The sequence below is a fragment of the Microcaecilia unicolor genome, chromosome 14 (assembly GCF_901765095.1).
Source record: "Microcaecilia unicolor chromosome 14, aMicUni1.1, whole genome shotgun sequence".
NCBI classification, from domain to species: Eukaryota; Metazoa; Chordata; class Amphibia; order Gymnophiona; family Siphonopidae; genus Microcaecilia; species Microcaecilia unicolor.
In genome coordinates this window covers 2,873,678-2,895,380 of record NC_044044.1, presented here as the reverse complement: position 1 = coordinate 2,895,380, position 21,703 = coordinate 2,873,678, and the positions used below count along the sequence as shown (strand labels likewise).

At 43.4% G+C, this 21,703-nt stretch overlaps 1 protein-coding gene across 2 annotated transcripts in view; it reads left to right on the top strand.

The window, feature by feature from the left end:
• Positions 1 to 21,703, top strand: part of PLD2 (phospholipase D2) — a 215,903-nt gene that overhangs the window by 39,498 nt on the left and 154,702 nt on the right. The window contains exons 3-4 of one of the 2 annotated variants that reach the window (XM_030187611.1): positions 6,270 to 6,283; positions 16,440 to 16,557. In XM_030187611.1, the coding sequence (XP_030043471.1) occupies positions 6,270 to 6,283; positions 16,440 to 16,557 (132 nt within the window). Of the gene's footprint in view, positions 1 to 6,269; positions 6,284 to 16,426; positions 16,558 to 21,703 lie in introns of both variants that reach the window. The other variant, XM_030187610.1, reaches the window with a different exon arrangement.

The window sequence follows — 21,703 nt, the reverse complement described above, 5'->3', positions numbered from 1 at the left end:
GGCAAAATGCAAAGCAAGTTACAAAATTCTGTACACTACCAAAATATACTGATTATTACATCAAAAATATATATATGAGTAACTATACAACTATCATGTCCTGAGAAAAGATTACCAACACTTAGCAGCAAGTTAGGCTAACCACAGGTCCTGTTATAACCAAAGTTGGAGGCAAAAATCATAAACTAGCTAACCCTGAACAGTAAGGAGGAAAATCCTGATTCTCTCACCCTTCGCAGTCCGTAGGTTCCTGAATTCCGGTGATGAATCCGATTCCTCCTTTAAGATTCCAGCAGGGTACCTACAAGTCTATCCCTGTTCAGTAATAAAGTCCAAGGCACTTATTTGATGGTCTTTGGGGAAGCTTTTATCACAAGGAATTCAGTTCACTGGTGTTTTGTGAAAAATCAATCTCTCTCGATCCTCTGAGAGAGATCTATACACCAGGCAATTTTTCTTCTCTTCTCTTTCTTTCTTTTCCTCTTGTCCAACATTGGCATCCCTCTTGGTCCAGATGACACATATGGACCAATCACAAACTGTGTACTTATGTCCAGAAGAATTCACGGCCATGACAATGAGAGGCCTTGTGATTAGCAAACTCCTCTTCATGGTTCACAGATGCTCCCATAGACTCTGTCTCTGTGAAAACTGCTCCTCTGCGCCTCCCGGAGATAAGGTGGATGGCTAGTGCATGTAAACACATGTCCTTGGATGAAACCAGCACGGCTATCTAAGTAGTAGTTTTCCTTTGTAGAAAGCTGGCTTCTGATGTATTCAGGCCACAGGCTGTAGAATCCATATTAGCTCAGCAAATGATGGTTCAAGCTTACCAGGTCTCTGACCAGCAACGGTGAGAGAGCAGTAAAAGACCTCCTACAGCTCCCTCCCCCCCCCCCCCCCCCCCCCCCCCCAGTATGTGGAATCAACTACAAGAATGTTTATTCCATCTCCAAGATAACTAACAATACAACTAGATAGGTTAGAACCAGGACTCATGGTCAAGATGAAAGAGATGCATCAAAATGTGAATATAACAGTAACCTCAAAACTAACACTCTGAAAAATGAAAACTAGAAGCAAATTCTTCAGTCAATCATATAGCAATGTTCAAAAGTAACTTAAAAAAGGCTAATACAGCAAATAAATGAATACTGGAACAAATAATATGGTGTTAGTACAATGTCTTAACACATGAAACTATAATCAAAATCAATCATAAGGTACTATGTAATGCATGGCAAAAACATCAGCATATAGAGTACTACATAACTTGATACTGAAAACAAGATATTAGAGTAGAGAAATTAGTTATGGACTTTCTCCACAAAATCTAGCAATCTCAAAGTCAGGGTGATGGACCTTGATGAATGAGGTGGTGTAGACTGCGAACCTTCCTGCACCAAGAAGACAGGAAGCTGGAACACAATGGTCCACAAGATGGTAAAGAGTTGGATGACAACACAGGTGGTAAAATCGTCAACAGCAACATCAGGCAATGAGTTATGGGCTCCTTTTACTAAGCCGCGGTAAAAAAGTGGCTGGCGGTAGTGTAGGCGCGGGTTTTGGGCTATGCAGAAATATTTTCAGTGTACGTACCAAAAATGCCTTTTAAAAATTTTTTCTGAAAATGGACATGCGGCAAAATCAAAATTGCCATGCATCCATTTTGGGTGTCTGACCTTACCGCCAGCCATAGACCTAGCGGTAAGGAATCTGCGTGTTAACTACCTACGTGTGTCAGATGCCACTTGGCGCGTGTCCGCTACGCGAATCTAAACATAAAAAATATTTTCCAGACGCGTGTAGCAGCCACGTGCAAAAAATGAAATTACTGCAAGATGCACACGGTAGTTGGGCGGTAAGTTCATTTTGGCGTGCATTGGGCATGCGTAGAGCCTTATGCGGCTTAGTAAAGGGGGACCTAAATTTGTAGTCAGTAACTTGAATGTCATCGTGATCAACAGCCAGTTCAATTGTGTGAGAGTCTTTAAACATAAGGAATGGACACAGTTCAGGAATAAAATCAATGAGATGTCCACGAAACACATCTAGAAGTTCAATTTCAGGAACAACTGGCTCGGCATCCGGGTAAAACACAAAAACTCTCCCAACATGAAGAAAAAGATTGCACCATAAAGGAATCCAATAGTCAGGGACTAGACATAGAAAACATGAAGGCGGTAGAACAAGAGGACATGAAATGAGATTGAAGGGGGGCAGACTCAAAAAAGATGTCAGGAAGTAGTTTTTTCATGGAGAGGGTGGTGGATGCTTGGAATGCCCTCCCGCGGGAGGTGGTGGAGATGAAAACGGTAACTGAATTCAAACATGCGTGGGATATGCATAAAGGAATCCTGTGCAGTAGGAATGGATCCTCAGAAGCTTAGTTGAAATTGGGTGGCGGAGCAGGTGGGGGAAGAGAGGTTGGTGGTTGGGAGGCGAGGATAGTGGAAGGGCAGACTTATACGTCTGTGCCAGAGCCGGTGATGGGAGGCGGGAACTGGTGGTTGGGAGGCGGGAAATACTGCTGGGCAGACTTGTACGGTCTGTGCCCTGAAAAAGGCAGGTACAAATACTACTACTACTACTACTTAACATTTCTAAAGCGCTACTAGGGTTACGCAGCGCTGTACAATTTAACATAAAAGGACAGTCCCTGCTCAAAGAGCTTACAATCTAAAGGACAAGTGAATAGTCAGTTCGATAAGGGCAGTCAAAATTGGGGCAAATCAAGGTAGGTATACACATATGAGTTATCTTGTTGGGCAGACTGGATGGACCATGCAGGTCTTTTTCTGCGTCATCTACCTATGTTAACTATGTTACTATGAAGGAACTTGGGAAAGATGTTCAGAACCACAAGTGGATTGGGAAGCAGAAAATCAGGAACATCTTGAAGAACGACACCAAGTTTGGGAACAGGGTCAATCAATTTTTGGCAGCAGCTCCAATCAGCATGAAAACCAGGAACAGAATCTTCAAAATCTGTTTGCCCACAAGATTTCTGCGATTGCAGGATCAAGAATTGCTGACTGTTTCTTTGGTCCGCCGTATTTGATTACAGACTGTCCGTGCGCGACTATTTTCTGTTGTCGGACCTCAGTTGTGGAATGTTTATCACTTTCTGTACAGCAATTGTCCTCTTTGGCAGTATTTAAGAAACAGATTAAGGCTTTGATGTTTCAGACAGCATTTTTTGAAGCATAATGGGGGGGGGGGGGGGGGGGGTTGGGCTTCAGAATAAGGTTCTGTCTATGTTAATGATATTATTGATGGTGTTTTATGTGATTTGATTATGTATGTTTTAGTGTACTCTGCCCAGAATTTTCAATGGGCAGATTATACGTTTTTGTAAATAAATAAGTACCGCGAGTTGCTGTGAGAGGTCGTGGCAGCCATTTTCCAGTGGCAGTTGCAAGGGGCAGGAGCGAGTGGGCTTCACTCCTGCCCCCATCGCCCTCACTAGGACCATCAGGGCTATCAGGTAGGCCCAGGAAGTTGGGGGCTAGGGGCTGTTGCTGAGGGGAGGAGGGGTTTGAGTCTTGTGGGCTTGGGGGTAGGGGATAGGAAGGAGGGGGGCTATTTCGGGGGGGGGGGGGCGGGAGGGGGAATAGGGGGATTTAAGATTGCAAAACTAGTTATGCAGATCTCTGACAATATTTAGTTGGGGTCCGCATAACTATTGGCCGAGACTTGCATAACCCTGGTAACCACTCCCGCTAGATTTAGCTGCCGATATTCAGTGCCAGTGCCCAGACATGGCCTGGCACTGAATATCTGTGGCTAATCTGGCTGGTGACATTCACAGGTTTATTTTCGAAAGAGAAGGTCGACACAAATCGGGAGATGGGCGCCCTTCTCCCAGGGTCGCCCAAATCGGCATAATCGAAAGCCGATTTTGGGCGTCCTCAACTGCTTTCCATTGCGGGGGACGACCAAAGTTCACGGGGGCATGTCGGAAGCTTAGCGAAGGCGGGACTGGGGCGTGCCTAACACATGGGCGTCCTCGACCGATAATGGAAAAAAGAAGGGCGTCCCTGACGAGCACTTGGGCGACTTTACTTGGTCAATTTTTTTTACGACCAAGCCTGAAAAAGGTGACTGAACTGACCAGATGACCACCAGAGGGAATCGAGGATGACCTCCCTTTACTCCCCCACCCTAAAAAAAACTTTTTAAATATTTTTTGCTAGCCTCAAATGTCATACCCAGCTCCATGACAGCAGTATGCAGGTCCCTGGAGCAGTTTTAGTGGGTGCAGTGCACTTCAGGCAGACAGACCCAGGCCCATCCCCCCCCCACACCTGTTACACTTGTGGTGGTAAATGTGAGACCTTCAAAACCCACCAGAAACCCACTGTACCCACATCTAGGTGGCCCCCTTTACCCCTTAGGGCTATGGTAGTGGTGTACAGTTGTGGGGAGTGGGTTTTAGAGAAGGAGTTGGGGGGCTCAGCACACAAGGTAAGGGAGCTATGCACCTGGGAGCAATTTGTGAAGTCCACTGCAGTGCCCCCTAGGGTGTCCGGTTGGTGGCCTGGCAAGTGAGGGGGACCAGTGCACTACGAATGCTGGCTCCTCCCACGACCAAATGGCTTGGATTTGGTCGTTTCTGAGATGGGCGTCCGAGGTTTTCCGTTATCGCCGAAAACCGGGGACGACCATCTCTAAGGACGACCATCTCTAAGGTTGACCTAAATGTTGAGATTTGGGCGTCCCCGACTGTATTATCGAAATGAAAGATGGCCGCCCATCTTGTTTCAATAATATGGGTTTCCCCGCCCCTTTGCCGGGACGTCCTGCGAGAACGTCCTCAAGAAAACTTGGGCACCCTTTCGATTATGCCCCTCTCAGTGTCTAAAAAGGAAAAGGAAAAAAAACATTGATAGGTGCTGGCTGAATATTACCCCCTATGTAACTTAGATTAAGAAGATGATTTAGAACTGGAGACTGATAAGCATGCTTTTTGCACTTTTGTACTTCTAATACAATTATTTTCAAACAGGCTGAGCTACCTTGAGCTATTCTTTCCAGATTCCTGGAAATGATTTAAGCTATATCTGGGAAGGATGAAGGATATAGGGAGGTAAACTTTGAAGCTTCCTGGGTTTTGGGTGTAAGGGCGAGGGATTTAATAGACAAAATATTGTAATGGATACAAGATATTACAATAATAAAATATATTAAACAGAACAATATGCAGGTACTTTAACACTTGGCACCCTGTTTACTAAGCAGTACTAGCATTTTTAGCATACATTAAACACTAAAGACACCCATAGGAATATATGGGTGTCTCTAGCATTTAGCGTGTGCTATAAATGCTAGCGCTGCTTAGTAAACAGGGCCCTTGGATTTCAATCAGACCTAGCACCCGGTCCAGCATCTTCTTGTTGGCCATGTGAACAGTTATGTTCAGCAACACTGTAACAGAAGTCTGTGGTTACTGGCAACCATGAAATGATTAGCATATCATATTTTTTGGGGAAGTTGCCAAATGGCCACCAAGCTTCAGATCTGCTGGCCTTTAGTTTACTGTTGAGTTTACCAAACATGTTTTAGAATATATATTGGTGATGGTTAGATGCAGCAGTCTGACAGCCAGAGAAGTCTAGGTACAAATCCCACTGCCACTCCTTGAGATCTTGATAAATCACTTTACACTGCCTCACATGTGAGCAATTTCCTGTTTTGTGAGGGCAGGTCAGTTCACAGAAAAAGTCCTGGTGCAGGCCGCAGGCAGCCTGAGTGCTGCTGCCTGGGCAAAGACTGGAGCAGAGCAGGTGATTTTAAGGTACTGGGTGGGGGCCATGGTGAGGGCTGCAGGGGGGCCTAGGGGATGCACCCCCTTGTTCAAAAATTTCTGCCCACATCACTGCCCCAAGATACCGAAAAAGAGTCTACTGTAGAGATGTGCAAGTTAAAAAGGAGGGGGGTAAAAGTAAGGCTTTGGGGAAATCAGTCAGTGATCCAGCATGCATCTGTTGTTGATGGTTTCACAACCAAATTATGATTGTCTGGCCATCCAGAGAGAATGGAGAAGTAGGAAAAATGAGTGGGATATCTGCATAAATTTAAAAAAAACACTTTAATTTAAAATATTGAATCAGAGTGGCTAAGGGACTCAGAAAAATATTAGAGGCATGGAGACAGGACTGAACCCTGTGGAACACCACAGGGAAGAGGAATTTCTTCAGGTGAGGAAGTAGGGCATGAGACTATAAAAGGAGATAGGAAAGAAAACCAGGAGGGCTTTAAGACTAGAGAGTGATCAACTATCGTCAAAAGCTGATGACAAGTTCAGAGAAACCAGGAGGACGATGTCACCGGCATCCAACAATGAATGAAGTTCCCCAGAAGAGCTGTGATAATGGATTCAGTCCTATGGTGTGTTCTGAAGCCAGTTTGTCATGGATGGAGTGAGAAAAGCTGATCAACACTATTCAAAGGTTGATCAAAGACAATTCTCTCTGCTATATTAGAGACCACACATAATTTGATACTAGACGATAAATTCTCAGGGAGAGAAGGATCCAAGCAGCTTTTTTTTCCAAAGGTGTTCTGACCAATGCCTTTTTCCATGGAGAAAAACTGATGCCTCCCATTTTCCTCATATTGGACGCCCAAGTCTGTTTCCCATTTAGTCCTGTTCTATGATAACTGTATAATGCAGTAACCAAGTCATATTGTCCAATCGAGGGGGGTTCTACTAATTAATCTAAGTTTCATGTCCTCAAGAGTAAGTAAATGTATTAGTTGAGAAAAAAAAGAAGTGATGTTTGAGTTAGTCAATACGTATGAAATAATGAATTGAAGGACAACAAGTAGATACATCAAACAAAGAACCCCAAGTCGCCAAACCCCATTCCTACCAAAGTTTAAATACTAAGAAAGTCTGAGCATAAGGAAAGAGTGCATTATAATGAATGGGTGTAAAGTGAGATGACTAAAAGTCACATTGTTTACTCTCATTGAGTCACAAATTGGCAGGGTGTGTATGTTGGTAGGGCAGACTACTGCTTCTGTGACTCAGTAGCACTTAGGCAGCCATAACAAATAATAAATGGGCGCCTTTCCAACTATAGCCTGCTCAATCCAGAGCCATAATTTATGTGAAGAAGCCTGACACCATTCTACCACAGCTCTCGCTTGATCAGCTTTTTAGAAAAGATTCTAGTTAGGCACTTCTAGAGCTCCATGCTCTCTACTTTTGTATAGTAACTTTCTGGGGAGCCTAGGTTTCCTTATCTGACCAAATAAATTTTTTTAAATAGCTTTTATTGAGACAAATACAACTTAACACAGCAAACCATAGTCCACTTTAGACACATCATCAACTATAGACAGGTTAGCATACTGACATAGTGAACTTCCCGCCAGTAACTAGAACTATTCTGTTTAATCCCCCTTCCCAAACCCACAACCCTTCCCCTCCCCCCCCCCCAAAAGAATCCCTACCCATTCTCCCTACACCTCTCATGCAAGAAGGAGGGAGGAGTCCGGTCAGGAAGACCACTTGACATAGCTGTCCACACTTTATGATATGATACCAAATGTCCAGTTTGCATGGCTGTCAATTTAGACATCAGATGTATAGAGTCAAATCTCCGTGCAACCACAGAAGACCTGGTAGTGTACTCTGCTTCCAAGACGCAGCCAGCACCATTTTGCTAGCCACAAAGACAAAATGACCAAATGATGGATGGTGTGGTTGTACTCCACTTGGCTTTACATGCAGAAGACAGGGTTCCATCTTCAAAGGGTATGAAAGCTTGGTGAGGCTATGAATCAACCTTAAAATATTTGTCCAATATTTCTGGGCCGTGGGACAAGTCCACCAAATGTGGTAGATATCACCCTCGAATCACATTGACGCCAGCACAAAGCTGACATCGAGGAAACATTTATGCAGTCGCTGAGGAGTATAATACCAATTAATTATACTCCCATAGCCCGCTCCGACTTCATTAGATAGAACATAACCGGTCTTGTATACAAGAGAAGGGCTCTATACAGCCTAGAAATCCCCCCTCACCATTGCCCTTTCTAAAGGCGTCTCATTTAAACTCAAATCCCCTTTGGCCTTTCTAAAGATAAAATCTTCGCACTTGGTGATATTGGAAGGATTGATGAGATGGGGACCCCATATTCCTCATGTATATGCTGAAATGAAACAAAATTCCCCCTCTTCCCATATCTGCCCCAATTCGCATAATCCCAGCTTTTCCCATAGCCCATAACCACCAGCCTCTCCTCCCGGGGCAAGCTGGGGTGCAAAGCGGATAAACATATGCAGAAAGTATCTACAGCCTGGGAAAAACGTACGCCGTATATCCCTCCAAATTGACAATCGTTTTTGCAACAATGGTGGCATATCTTTAATCAGTCCTCTTAGCAGCTTATCAGGGAGGCACGGGACTGCTGCCAACGGGAACAGATCTAACCAGGATTGCTCTAAAGATTTCCACAATTTACCTGTCTTTTGCGTCCATTCTGCTAAAATGCGAAGATGGGCTGCTTGATAATAGACCCAAAAAGAAGGGACACCCATCCCTCCCAATACACGCAATTGATGCATCACCTCCCTTCTTACTCGTGGCGGTCTTCGCTTCCAGCCCCGGAAGAATTTTTCAGGTATGAAAATAGGGAGTGCCATCAACAAGTACAACAGCTTGGGCAGCAAGGTCATCTTTATCGCTTCAATACGGCCCAGCCATGAAATTGTCAGGCCCTCCCACCGCTCAAGTTCCAGGAACAGCTCCTTGAGTTTCCCCGGAAAATTTGCCTCATAAAGATCCTCAGATTTTTTTGTCAAATTTACCCCGAGATATCGGACACTTCTGGACGCCCATCTGAAAGGAAACTCAAACTTTAATCTCGCCACTTGGCCTTCAGAGACGGACACGACACATTTAGGGCCTCAGACTTACTCATATTAATTTTAACGCCTGAGATTTTACCATAATCATCCAATGCCGAGATCAGAGCAGGAAAAGAGGTACTCGGGTCCGATAGAGTTAACAATATATCATCTGCAAATAAAAGGATTCTAGTCTCAATCCCCTCTCTTTGTATACCGTGAATCTCTGGGTGCATCTGGATATTCCGCTAGAGGCTCAATCACTAGCGCAAAGAGGGGAAAGGGTGCAGCCCTGCCTTGTTCCCCTGAAAAGAGGAAACGAGGGTGATCTCTTCCCGTTCATACGAACAGAGGCACTAGGGGCCGAATAGACAAGATGAAGCCAATGAAGAAAGGAGCCCTCCACTCCAGCTCCCCTCAAAAAAACCGCAACCTAAATGGCCAATGTACCCTATCAAATGACTTCTCCGCATCAAATGACAAAATACATAAGGGTGTCTGTGTAGATTCGGCGTGACAGAGAAGATGTAATGCACGTCTGATATTATCAAACGTTTGATGCCCATGAACAAATCCCGCCTGATCGTCATGTATTAATAAGGGGAGGTAATGCTGTAAGTGTGTAGCTAAGATTTTAGTAAAGATTTTATAATCTACCCACAAAAGTGAAATTGGACGATATGAGCTACACAGCTGTGGATCCTTGCCCGGTTTGAGTATAACTGAGATAAGTCCCCAAATTCCACGTCCGAGGAATATGTGTCCCTCGCTAAGAGTTAAAAACCCTTAAAAGCACGGGGGCCAACAGCCCACTAAAGATCTTATAGAATTTATTAGTAAAACCAATCTGGACTCGGTGCTTTTGCCGGCCGACAGAGCTTTAATTGCACGGAGAACCTCTTCCAATTCAGTAGGTCTAGAAAGCTGTTGCTGCGCCCCAATGGCGAGCCTAGGCAAGCGAATGCGTTCTAAAAAGAGCGATATATCCGTCTCTGAAGGGGCAATATCTGGTGTATAGAGCTTCTCATAAAACTGTTGAAAGAGCCGCTGCATATGAAGGTGGTCTAAAGTCAACACCCCCTGATCATCTTTCAAACTAATGATATGATTGCGTGCAGATTGCCGCCTAAGTTTATGGGCCAAGAGTTTACTAGCTTTATTGCCAAACTCAAAATGAGTCTGGTGAACCCGCTGAAGGTTCTCTGACAGATCTGTTAACTGTAAAGCATACAATTCCTGACGAAATTTGTGGGCCTGATCTATCAGCTGGCCCGATTGCTGGACCGACTGCCTGCTCAACTGTCTCTCCACTACAAACAATCTTTTGCGGAGAGAGTCCTCCGCCTGATCTCGCGTTCTTTTAACATGTGCACGCAATGCAATAAGATAACCTCTAATTACCGCCTTCAGCCCATCCCACAAAATTCCAGGCGACACCTCCCCATTGTCATTAAATTGAATATATTCTTTAATTTGCTTTTCAATCTGAAAGACATGAGATATATCTGCTAATAGGATATCATGTAAACGCCATTCCGGAGGGGTATTTGGAGGACCCGCTATGCCTAGCTGTAATGACACAGGGCTGTGATCTGACCACATACGTGTCTCAATCCTAACATCCAGAAGTCTATGAGAGTACCCCGCCTCCCCCAACCACAAATCTATTCGTGAAAATGAATTATGTACAGACGAAAAATAAGTGTACTCCCGCCGTGTAGGATTGGTGTGGCGCCAAAGATATATCATGTGCTAGTGTTCAAGAAACTCATGAAACATTGTATGATCTCGCTGGGCACATTTTATTGCCCTAGTGGAATTATCTAACCTTGGGTCCATTTAATTAAATCTCCTCCTATAAGCGGGGATCCCACTTATGCTTCAGCAATCCTTGGTCTAATTGTCTAAAAAGGAACCCTGCTCAGTGTTAGGGCAGTAAACATTTAGAATCGTATATCCCAGGACCCCCAAGGCCAATATTTATTTTAGTTACATTTGTACCCCGTGCTTCCCACTCATGGCAGGCTCAATGCGGCTTACATATACAGGTACTTATTTGTACCTGGGGCAGTGGAGGGTTAAGTGACTTGCCCAGAGTCACAAGGAGCTGTGCCTGAAGTGGGAATCGAACTCAGTTCCCCAGGACCAGAGTCCACCACCCTAACCACTAGGCCCACTCCTCCACGCCAATATTATAAGTATATATAGCCCCCCATTGTCTCAAATTACTTTTCAACCTGCAATGGTCGGGAATCAACAAACTGCACCCCTCGTCCTGGAACCATCACGATTGGAAGCAAAATATTGTATCAGATATTTAACATGTTTACATAGTGTTTCATGCACTGGTTTCAAATGTGTCTCCTGAATCAGGGAGACATCCACCCTTAAAAGGACCAACTCTTGAAACAAGGGCTGATGTTTCATAGAAACATTTAGCCCCCTGACTTTCAGGAGCGCCATCTTTATATCACTCAATAAAGGTTAATTGTGTAAAGAAGCAGTCCCACAAGTGGCCCTCCCCCCGAACCCCAGCCCATCCCCCCCAAAGCCACCAAACCCTCTCAATTCCTCTCACACTATCTTCCTCCCCCCAACCTCGCTTAAGTTCAAGACCCCTTCCCATATAAAGAAGGGACATCCAACAAAGGAAGTGAACCTCCCTGCCCCGTCCCCCATATCCTACTATCATTTAGAATACCACAGTTAAAGTATCCCCAGTATCAAACACAACATCAAAACATGTGAACATCAGTAATACATGCATTCTCACCACACCAAACATCTTCCAACCCCAAGAACTGCTCATGTCTCATAGTACTGATAAGTCCCATTACGTTGTCAGGCATATTCCCTGCCTGGAAAAAGTCCTCGCTTTCAGGTTAGCTGACTTCTGGCGTTCCAGCCTCTTATTACCCTTAGATACCCGCTGCCATTTCGGATGCGCCGACATGGAAACAGATCTGGACTTGTTGGGTGGTGCCAATTTATCCCCATCTCCTTCTGGCAAAATCTCTTGTGCCTCAGCCACCGATTTGACTTGATGCAGACGGCCATCCTTATAAAATGCTAGAGCAAATGGGTGCCGCCATCTATACTTGATACCCAACTCACGCAATCTCCCAGTGACCAATTTCAGGTTTGCTCTCCTCTTTAAAGTAACTACAGCCAGGTCTTGAAATACTGCAATCTGGTAGGAATCCCATTTAAAATGATCAAGTTTCCGACTTGCTTGTAGCACCTTTTTTCTGAGTTTGAAATCATGGAAACAAGCTATTATGTCCTTAAGTAAATTGCATCTTGCCATGCCCAACACTGTATGGGACCTCTCCAAAACAACCTCACGCGGGTTCACCGGAGTCCCTGCCTCTGTTAATAGGGCACTCACTAGATTCTGTACCACTTCCTCGCAATTAATATATGCTGGCGATTCAGGTAGGCCTCTAAACCATAAATTACGTCTCCGACTCTGGTTCTCCAAGTCCTCCAATTTGCCTGTAAGCTGTTGGAATCCAGTACGCATCTCCTCCATCCGTTGATCTAGGGTAGAGATCCCTGCCTCATGCTCCTCCATTCGGGTGTCCAGTTCTTCCACTTGATTGCCCAGATCCCGAATTTCACCGCGCAAATCCGCCCCCAAAGTTGCTAAGTCCGTACGGACTGCTTTAAGGTCTGCCCGCATCTCCAACAGCCACTCTCTCAACTCTGAAGACTTAAGGGACTCTGGGGCTTCTCAATCCTGCTCTGAAACAAACAAATATTGAGACGCGGGCTTCTGCGACACAGCACGCCGGGCTCGAGGTTACCGGTACCTCGCCTGCCACGTGCTTCGCCACTGAATTGCTTGAAAAGGCAAAATGAGCGAGACTCACGGGCGCACTCATGCTTCTTCCGTGTCTCCCGAACAAACGGGCATTCGATCACCTGAATTGTGCTGCAAAATATATAGCTCACTGGGGTACCGCCAAAAAATTCAGCGCAGGGTAGCGGGAGCTCTCGCTTCAAGCGACCATGTTGGTCGGTGACATCACTTCCTTCTGACCAAATAAATTTAAAAATGTTACTCTGTAGAAGCAAGAGAAAATGTATCCTTTCTCTTTCACTAGGTCTTGGATGGCTTGAGATGTCTGGGAGTTCAGCTGACTGCGAGATATATGGGACTTTATCGAGTCAACTATCCAAACTTTTTAAAGATGATTAATGAAGACTTGCACAGCTGGAGGAGATTACATCTTTCCTGGTTTATCAGAATAGCCGCAGTTAAATTAACATACTACCGAGACTTCTTTATCTTTTTCAGGTGCTGGGGGCCACTGCATAAAATTTGGACCAATTTTACTACTACTACTACTATTTAGCATTTCTATAGCGCTACAAGGCATACGCAGCGCTGCACAAACATAGAAGAAAGACAGTCCCTGCTCAAAGAGCTTACAATCTAATAGACAAAAAATAAATAAAGTAATCAAATCAATTAATGTGAACGGGAAGGAAGAGAGGAGGGTAGGTGGAGGCGAGTGGTTACAAGTGGTTACGAGTCAAAAGCAATGTTAAAGAGGTGGGCTTTCAGTCTAGATTTAAAGGTGGCCAAGGATGGGGCAAGACGTAAGGGCTCAGGAAGTTTATTCCAGGCGTAGGGTTGCAGCGAGACAGAAGGCGCGAAGTCTGGAGTTGGCCAGTAGTGGAGAAGGGAACAGATAAGAAGGATTTATCCATGGAGCGGAGTGCACGGGAAGGGGTGTAGGGAAGGACGAGTGTGGAGAGATACTGGGGAGCAGCAGAGTGAATACATTTATAGGTTAGTAGAAGAAGTTTGAACAGGATGCGAAAACGGATAGGGAGCCAGTGAAGGGTCTTGAGGAGAGGGGTAGTATGAGTAAAGTGACCCTGGCGGAAGATGAGACGGGCAGCAGAGTTTTGAACCGACTGGAGAGGGGAGAGGTGACTAAGTGGGAGGCCAGCAAGAAGCAGATTGCAGTAGTCTAAACGAAAGGTGACAAGGGTGTGGATGAGGGTTTTGGTAGAGTGCTCGGAAAGAAAGGGGCGGATTTTACGGATGTTGTAAAGAAAGAAACGACAGGTCTTGGCGGTCTGCTGGATATGAGCAGAGAAGGAGAGAGAAGAGTCAAAGATGACCCCAAGGTTTCGAGCTGAGGAGACAGGGATAATGAGAGAGCCATCAACAGAAATAGAAAACGGGGGGAGCGGGGAGGTGGGTTTGGGGGGGAAAATGAGAAGCTCGGTTTTGGTCATATTTAATTTCAGGTGGCGTTGAGACATCCAGGCAGCAATGTCAGACAAGCACGCTGAAACTTTGGTTTGGATGCAAGGTGAGATATCAGGGGTAGAAAGGTAGATTTGGGAGTCATCAGCATAGAGATGGTAGGAAAAGCCATGGGATGAGATTAATGAACCAAGGGAAGAAGTGTAGATAGAAAAGAGGAGGTTTCATACATAATTCCCCAGTACATCCTGTCGAATACTTTTTCAGCATCAGTGACCACCAAGAGGTCCTCTGCCTAATGTACAAGGTGCTACACTTAGGTGCCCCATATCTCTATTCTGTCACCATTCCGTACACTTCTTCACGTATTCTTTAATCTCTTGACTCTCACCGATTGGTCCTTCCATCACCTAGATTTGCTCATTATGAACCTACCTGTGCTTTAGCTTACTATTTTATTTCCCCCTCCCATTGGAATTGTCTGCCCCCTTTTCTTAGGTCGGAATTGTCATTTCACAAACTTAATACCCTGCTTAAGGCTTATTTTTTTTAAAGAAACTTTCTGTTTCCAAATTGAATCTGGGCCCTCCAAAGGCTAATGGATCTGCTGTGCCTCAATAGCTAGGTCAGTGGTTCCCAAACCTGGTCCTGGAAGCACCCCAGCCAGTCAGGTTTTCAGGATATCCACAATGAATATTAATGAGAGAGATTTGCATGTGGTGGAGGCAGTGCATGCAGATCTTTCTCATGAATATTAATTGTGGATATCCTGAAAACCTGACTGGCTGGGGTGTTTCCAAGACCAGGTTTGGGAAACACTGAGCTAGGTGATTGGTGGTTACTTTTTTTGTATATCTGTGATTTGATTGTTTTATCTTTCTTGTTTTAAATTGAGTTCCTTTCTGATGATTTCATTTTTAATTTGATTTTATTGTAAGCCACCTTGGCCTGGTTTCAGATTTGGCGGGATACAGAATTTGTAATAAACATAAACAAGGCTGGTAACCCCTCCTACCTGAATGTCCAAATCAAATTAAGCACTAGTTTATGGAAAATGTGGGGTATAAATGAACCATAAATAAATAATATTATCTTTGGTTTGAATCCCAGGAACAAACTCAGTTTGGTCAAGATGAATTATCTTCAAAAGCACAGCTTCTTTTGCCTTTGGATTTTAATTTTGTGTGTTAATTTTGTTTTGGGCCCCCGACACAGGCTAATTATCAATATAATGTCCATGTTGGATCTCTTTAATAAATTCTTTGTTTTATGCTCTTTGGCTTGATTATCTCCATTCTTTGAACCGCCTCCATCTTTTTGCTATTTTTTGTTTTTAACTGAAGGTAAGTTACTTTTTATTCCAGTGTCTGAATTGTAATCTCTGCTTTCCCTTTTATAGTGGAAATTCTATAAATTGGCACCTTATTTTAGGTCCTATCCACAAGGGGACTAACTCTTATAAACAGACTGCTGTTCTTACACGACCCACAAATTTGCACTCCGAAAATTTACCACTATATCGTTGATTTATTCATACACACACATATATCAGTACACATACAATACAAACATTTAAAATTACAGACGTCTCCCCTCTCCCATTTCTCATTCACACCAGCACATTCACGCTTTCACCCTTCAGTTACATCAGTAATCCCCTTTACATACATAGTATCTTAATAAGCACAAGTATAAGCCTGTTTCACTCCGTAGAATCAAACAATAGTCCTCTTGTTGTGTCAGTCCGACATATAATTATATATTGTCAGTAGCAAAACACGCTGAAACCTGTACATGAACTGAAAACTCATTTTAGGTGCCACAAAGGGGCATGTTTAGTGCCACTTCTATAACAGCCTAATGGCATGCCTAAACTGGTACAGATTATTAGCAGAAAGCTGCATTAGCACACCAAAAGTTAGGCATGCCTACTTACAACAGGTCAGTGACTGGTTAAGTGGGTGCACCTAAATACGCCATGTAAGGTGCACAACTGTTATTCTATATATTATGTACATTACTTGGTGATATGCTTATGCTCTGTATGTTACTCCAGTAGTTGTGTGCTAAGTGAGATAGACACACCGTTTACTAGGTGCACTATTGGTGCCCAAATTTAAATGTCAGCTTATTGAATTGCCTTTCATGCATTTTAGGACTGGAGCCAATTACTTTTAGAAATGTGTCATCTGCTGGTCATTATATAAGTTGCAGTTGTTGTTACTTGGCACCTAAGTATTCTGTTGGCCCTGGTGGGGGTGGTGAGGGGATGGGCAGAAGGGAGAGCCTTGCTCATGGATACATATCTTGAACTCTAACCTTCTAATTTGTGTTTGCAGCCATCCTTCTAAGTCCATTCATGGTGGTCTATGACATGAAGCCCCTGAAGCAACAAGGTCAGGTCTTTCTCAGAGGTGTGCCCATCACTGCCCGCATTGAAGGAACTGAACGCTACACCAGTGGATCGAAGGTGAGGCACTGTGGCTGGTATGTGAGAAGCAGGTTTGAGAGGGGTGGCTTCAGATAGCATGAGTCCATCCTAATTATACACACAAAAAATGATGCATTCAAAACTGATGACAATTGGATAGTGTCCAACCAAATAATATTTTCTTTTAGTATATACCAAAAACATAAGCGACATGGAGAAATTCTTGATGCCATTTTAGGTCTCATTCTCATTTTTTGAAGTGATGAAAGACATTGAATTGGATTCGATTTGATTACTTTCCTTTCTAAGCCAGAGCAAACTATTTGCTCTTCCAATTTAAATATCTCTCTGTTAAAAGATTCAGAACTTGAAATTAATAGTAAAGACAACAATTGTTATTTTAAAAAGGCAGATAATCAAGTTCACAAGTTGCCATTTTAATAGGGCAAGCAGTGTCACAAAGGAAAATCCCAAAACTCTCTGCACAAATCCTTCAATCCCTCAACTCTCTGAGGGACCTCTTAACTTTTTCTAATCCAAAAGACTGTATATAATCTACTTTCCTTCTCCACTGCTCCTACACTTCATGTTCCTTAATGGCATTACATGTTACAGAATATGGCAAATATCTGTGCTTCCTACTACTTATCATTTCTATAGAACTACTAGAAATATGTAGCACTGTACATAAACAAGTAAGAGAGAGCATACAATCTATTCAAGACACAAACAAGACAAATAAGGGATTAGGGAGTTTCATTTAGTATGGGAATGATTAAAGCAACATGGGTACTGAACAGGTGAATGGGGGTTAAGAGTTAAAATACAGCCAAAAAAGAAGAAGGGGGTCGTCAAATTCTGATTTAGACGTTTTATCGAAAATGCCCCTCACTGACTCAAAATTCAGTCATTATCATTTTACTAATTTTGAATCATTGTTATTTTACTGAATTTTTAATAAATATCCTTTGTTGGAACCTCTGGCCTTCTGCCCTCATTATTCAATATCTGTCTTTTAAATAATAGTAATAAAAATATCAAGTGCATTTTTATAATATACATCTGCAGTCCACAAAACAAAAGAAGCAAGTTCCCACAGCCATCTTTTTCTTTTGATGTAAGCACAGGAAAAAAATAAAATGTTCCCAGGTTTCAATCTAATTCATGTTTAATGTGGGATATTAATGTGGGACCTTGACCTACTCTTTATCACTGAAACCTGGATCCATTACCAAAAGGACCCTATAATCCTGTGCCCTCCAGGATACAAAATCACACACTGGACCAGAAAGGAAAAGAGAGGCGGAGGCATAGCACTAATCTATCGATCCCACTTTACACTGAAACCACTGCCGAGTCCATGACACCTCAACTTGAAATTGCCTCAATCAGAATCCACAACAAAACACTACGTGATCATTTATTTATTTATTGCATTTGTACCCCACATTTTCCCACCTCTTTGCAGGCTCAATGTGGCTTACATAGTACCGTGAGGTGTTAGCCACCTCCGGTGATGAAACAAATACAGAGTGATGTTGTTACAGAACATTACAGAATCAAGAGAAGAGTGGTATATTGTTCATTGCAGGTTATGGCTTCGTTGTGTTGCTGAGTTCAGTTACTTAAGTTGAATCAGTAGGGTATGCCTTTTCGAATAGATCGGTCTTTAGTGATTTCCGGAAATTGAGGTGATCCTGCGTTGTCTTTATGGCTTTCGGTAATGCGTTCCATAGTTGTGTGCTTATCTAGGAGAAGCTGGATCCGTAAATTGATTTGTACTTGAGTCCCTTGCAGATAGGGTAGTGAAGATTTAGGTATGTTCGTGATGTTCTAATTGTGTTTCTGGTTGGTAGGTCTATGAGATCAGCCATATAACTCAGGGCATCGCCATAGATAATCTTGTGGAACAGGGTGCAGATTTTGAAAGTAATACGTTCTTTGATTGGGAGCCAGTGCAGTTTTTCTCATAGGGGTTTGGCACTGTCAAATCGGGATCTCACCGTTACCCCCTTATATTGTATGATGACCCTCCAAAACCCACTAAAAATCTACTGTACCCACCTGTACACCACTACAATAGCCCTTGTGGTTGCAAGTGTCACCTATATTTGGCTAAGGTAGGTTTTGGTGGGTTTTGGAGGGCTCACACTTTCCACCACAAGTGTAACAGAGTGGGATACGGGCCTGGGTCCCCTTCCCTACAGTGCACTGCACTGACCACTAGGCTACTCCAGGGACCTGTTTGCTGCACGAATAGGACTGGCCATAACATCTAAGTCTGTCATAAACACTGGTATGTACTGTTTCTTTCACATCATTTGAATTGTGTCTTGTTTTACAGACCTCCAGGTAATTGGAATGAAGGTCAAACTAACTTCATGGACTTCATTTCAAACATATGTGTAACCAACTCCAATGTACTAGTACTAGGAGACATCAACCTTCACTTAGAAGATCCAAACTCAATCAACGCACGGGAATGTAAGGAATTCCTCCACTTATGGGATCTCAAATGGCCACAAATGCAAGCAACCCACGCCAAAGGGCACACACTTGATCTCATCTCACACAAACTTTCAACAGACCAGAACTTAATAATAACAGATATTAAATGGTCAGAAACACCCTGGATGGATCACTACAAACTAAGCTTATCCCTACACTGGCGGAAGAAGGGATTACACCAAATACAATACACATTCTACAGCACAAGAGGTCAAGTAGACACGAAAACATTCTGTCAACTGATATACAACAATGAATGGACAGCACAGACTTCATATACTTCCTCATGGAATGGGATAAAAGATGCAAATTGTAAACGAGCCTGCTGCTCCAGTATGGGGGGTGGAAGCCGCCTCCCGCGAATAGCCAGATCTTCACAAACTGCCACCAGGGGATACTTCAAAACATTCCTTTATTTTTCAGGTTAATGACCAAAACTTCACTCCAGAGCCCTGGGTTAGGGCTATTCTGCCTTGCTTAGTACATCAGCCCACTAAACACAAAGTCTGTGCCCTCTTTCGTGAGGGGGAGGCAATAGTCCTTTTGAAATCCCTCCTTGTTGTCAAAATCAGTAGCAAACAAACAGTACCTGCCCCCAAGCAGGATTTTCCCCCCCTTCATAAACAAGCCTTTCAAATTCAACAGAGTTTCTCAAAATAATCAGGTTTCAGTTTGGGAAACAGGTTTGTAATTCTCCCCAGTCAGGGTTTCTCCCAAAGCAAACAGGTCCCACAAAAGAAAGCAGGCTTCTCTATTTAAACAGGGTTTAAACCAAAATAAATTCCAAACAATGTAGATTTGCAAACCTTCAGGTGCTGCGCTCCTCAGTGCTCTCAAGCTCCCAATCCATTGAGGTTTCTTCCCCTTGCTCAGCCTGATTAACCCCCTCTTCCATACAATCCATACAATCCTCCTCCTGGTTCTCACCCCACCCCTCTCTAGTACAGGTGGGTGGCATGATATACTGATTGCAGGTCCAGAGGAACTGGGCTCCTTCATTTTCCCTCCCTCTTGTGGTCGAAGATGGTATATGGCCAGCTTGCCTATCCCCAGGGCTCCCCCTGTTGGGACTGGAAATGCATTCCCTTCTTTCATGATCACCCTCTACCTTCCCTCCTGCATTGACTTCTGGTAGATGTAGTTTAGGGTTTTGCTGCTTCATTCTATACATCTGGGATGTAGCCTTGTCACAAAATGCATACTAGATGAAATAGCACCCTTACGAACAAGAACCTCACGAAAGCATAACTCGATACCATGGTTCAACGATGAACTGAAAAAGCTAAAAACACAATCCAGGAAACTCGAACGAGCATGGAGAAAAACAAAAGACGAACACACACTCAACACATGGAAACAATCACAAAGAAAATACGCAATAAGACAGACCAAAAGATCATACTATAAAACTAAAATAGGGACAGATTACAAAGACACAAAGAAATTATACCAACTCGTGAACAAACTCCTAGACACCAACTTAGTCACTACAACGAATACAGACATCTCATCTGCAGATAAACGTGCTAAGAATTTCAATGAAAAAATTGTAAACCTACACAACACGCTACCTCATGACAACACTGACATCGAAAACTTCCTTAATGAGCTGGACCCAACCACTGGAGAATACCTGGCAGACCGAACCTGGTTAAACTTCACCCTACTTACCGTCAATACAGTTACACAGGCGATCAGCAGGTTCTCCAACACTCACTGCAAACTAGATACCTTTCCCAACTACCTAATGAAATCTGCCCCTGACCACTTCATAGCAGACCTCACATCCCACCTAAATTACATACTTCAGCAACGTCTCTTCCCTAAGGAAAATGGCAACATCCTACTCACCCCGATACCAAAAGACACCAAGAAAAAAACAAATGAAATCACTAACTGCCGTCCAGTAGCATCCATTCCGTTGTTAGTCAAACTGATGGAAAGCACGGTAGCCAAACAACTTACAGATTATATAAACAAATTCTCAATATTACACTTATCAATAGAAATCAAACAAATAAAACATGGAAAAGAAAATAAGATGATACCTTTTTTATTGGACATAACTTAATACATTTCTTGAGTAGCTTTCGAAGGTTGCCCTTCTTCGTCAGATCGGAAATAAGCAAATGTGCTATTATTTCCGATCTGACGAAGAAGGGCAACCTTCGAAAGCTAATCAAGAAATGTATTAAGTTATGTCCAATAAAAAAGGTATCATCTTATTTTCTTTTCCATGTTTTATTTTGTTTGATTTCTATTGATAACCTTAAGAGTGGACTAACACGGCTACCACACTCCTCAATATTACACGAATCACAGTCAGCTGGCAAGGGGGTACTCCAGAACCAACTTAGGAAACACTGCTCTAGAACACAAAACTTACCACATCATAACAGCCCTAACCCACCTATGAAAAGACAGTGCCATATATATTACTCTGGGCTCTGGAGCACCAGTATACCTACTATTGGGGAAACTGGAACAAGCTGCATTGTTACACATTCCTACACAGACACTACATGCTGGCAGAATCCTTCAACTCAGTCACACATGCAGAACATGGACAGACCCTAATCTATATAACATAAGAGTAGCCGTACTGGGTCAGACCCATAGGCGCCCCTTATAAGAGGCTTGGGGAGGCTAAGCCTCCCCAGCCCAGTTGTGATCTTCC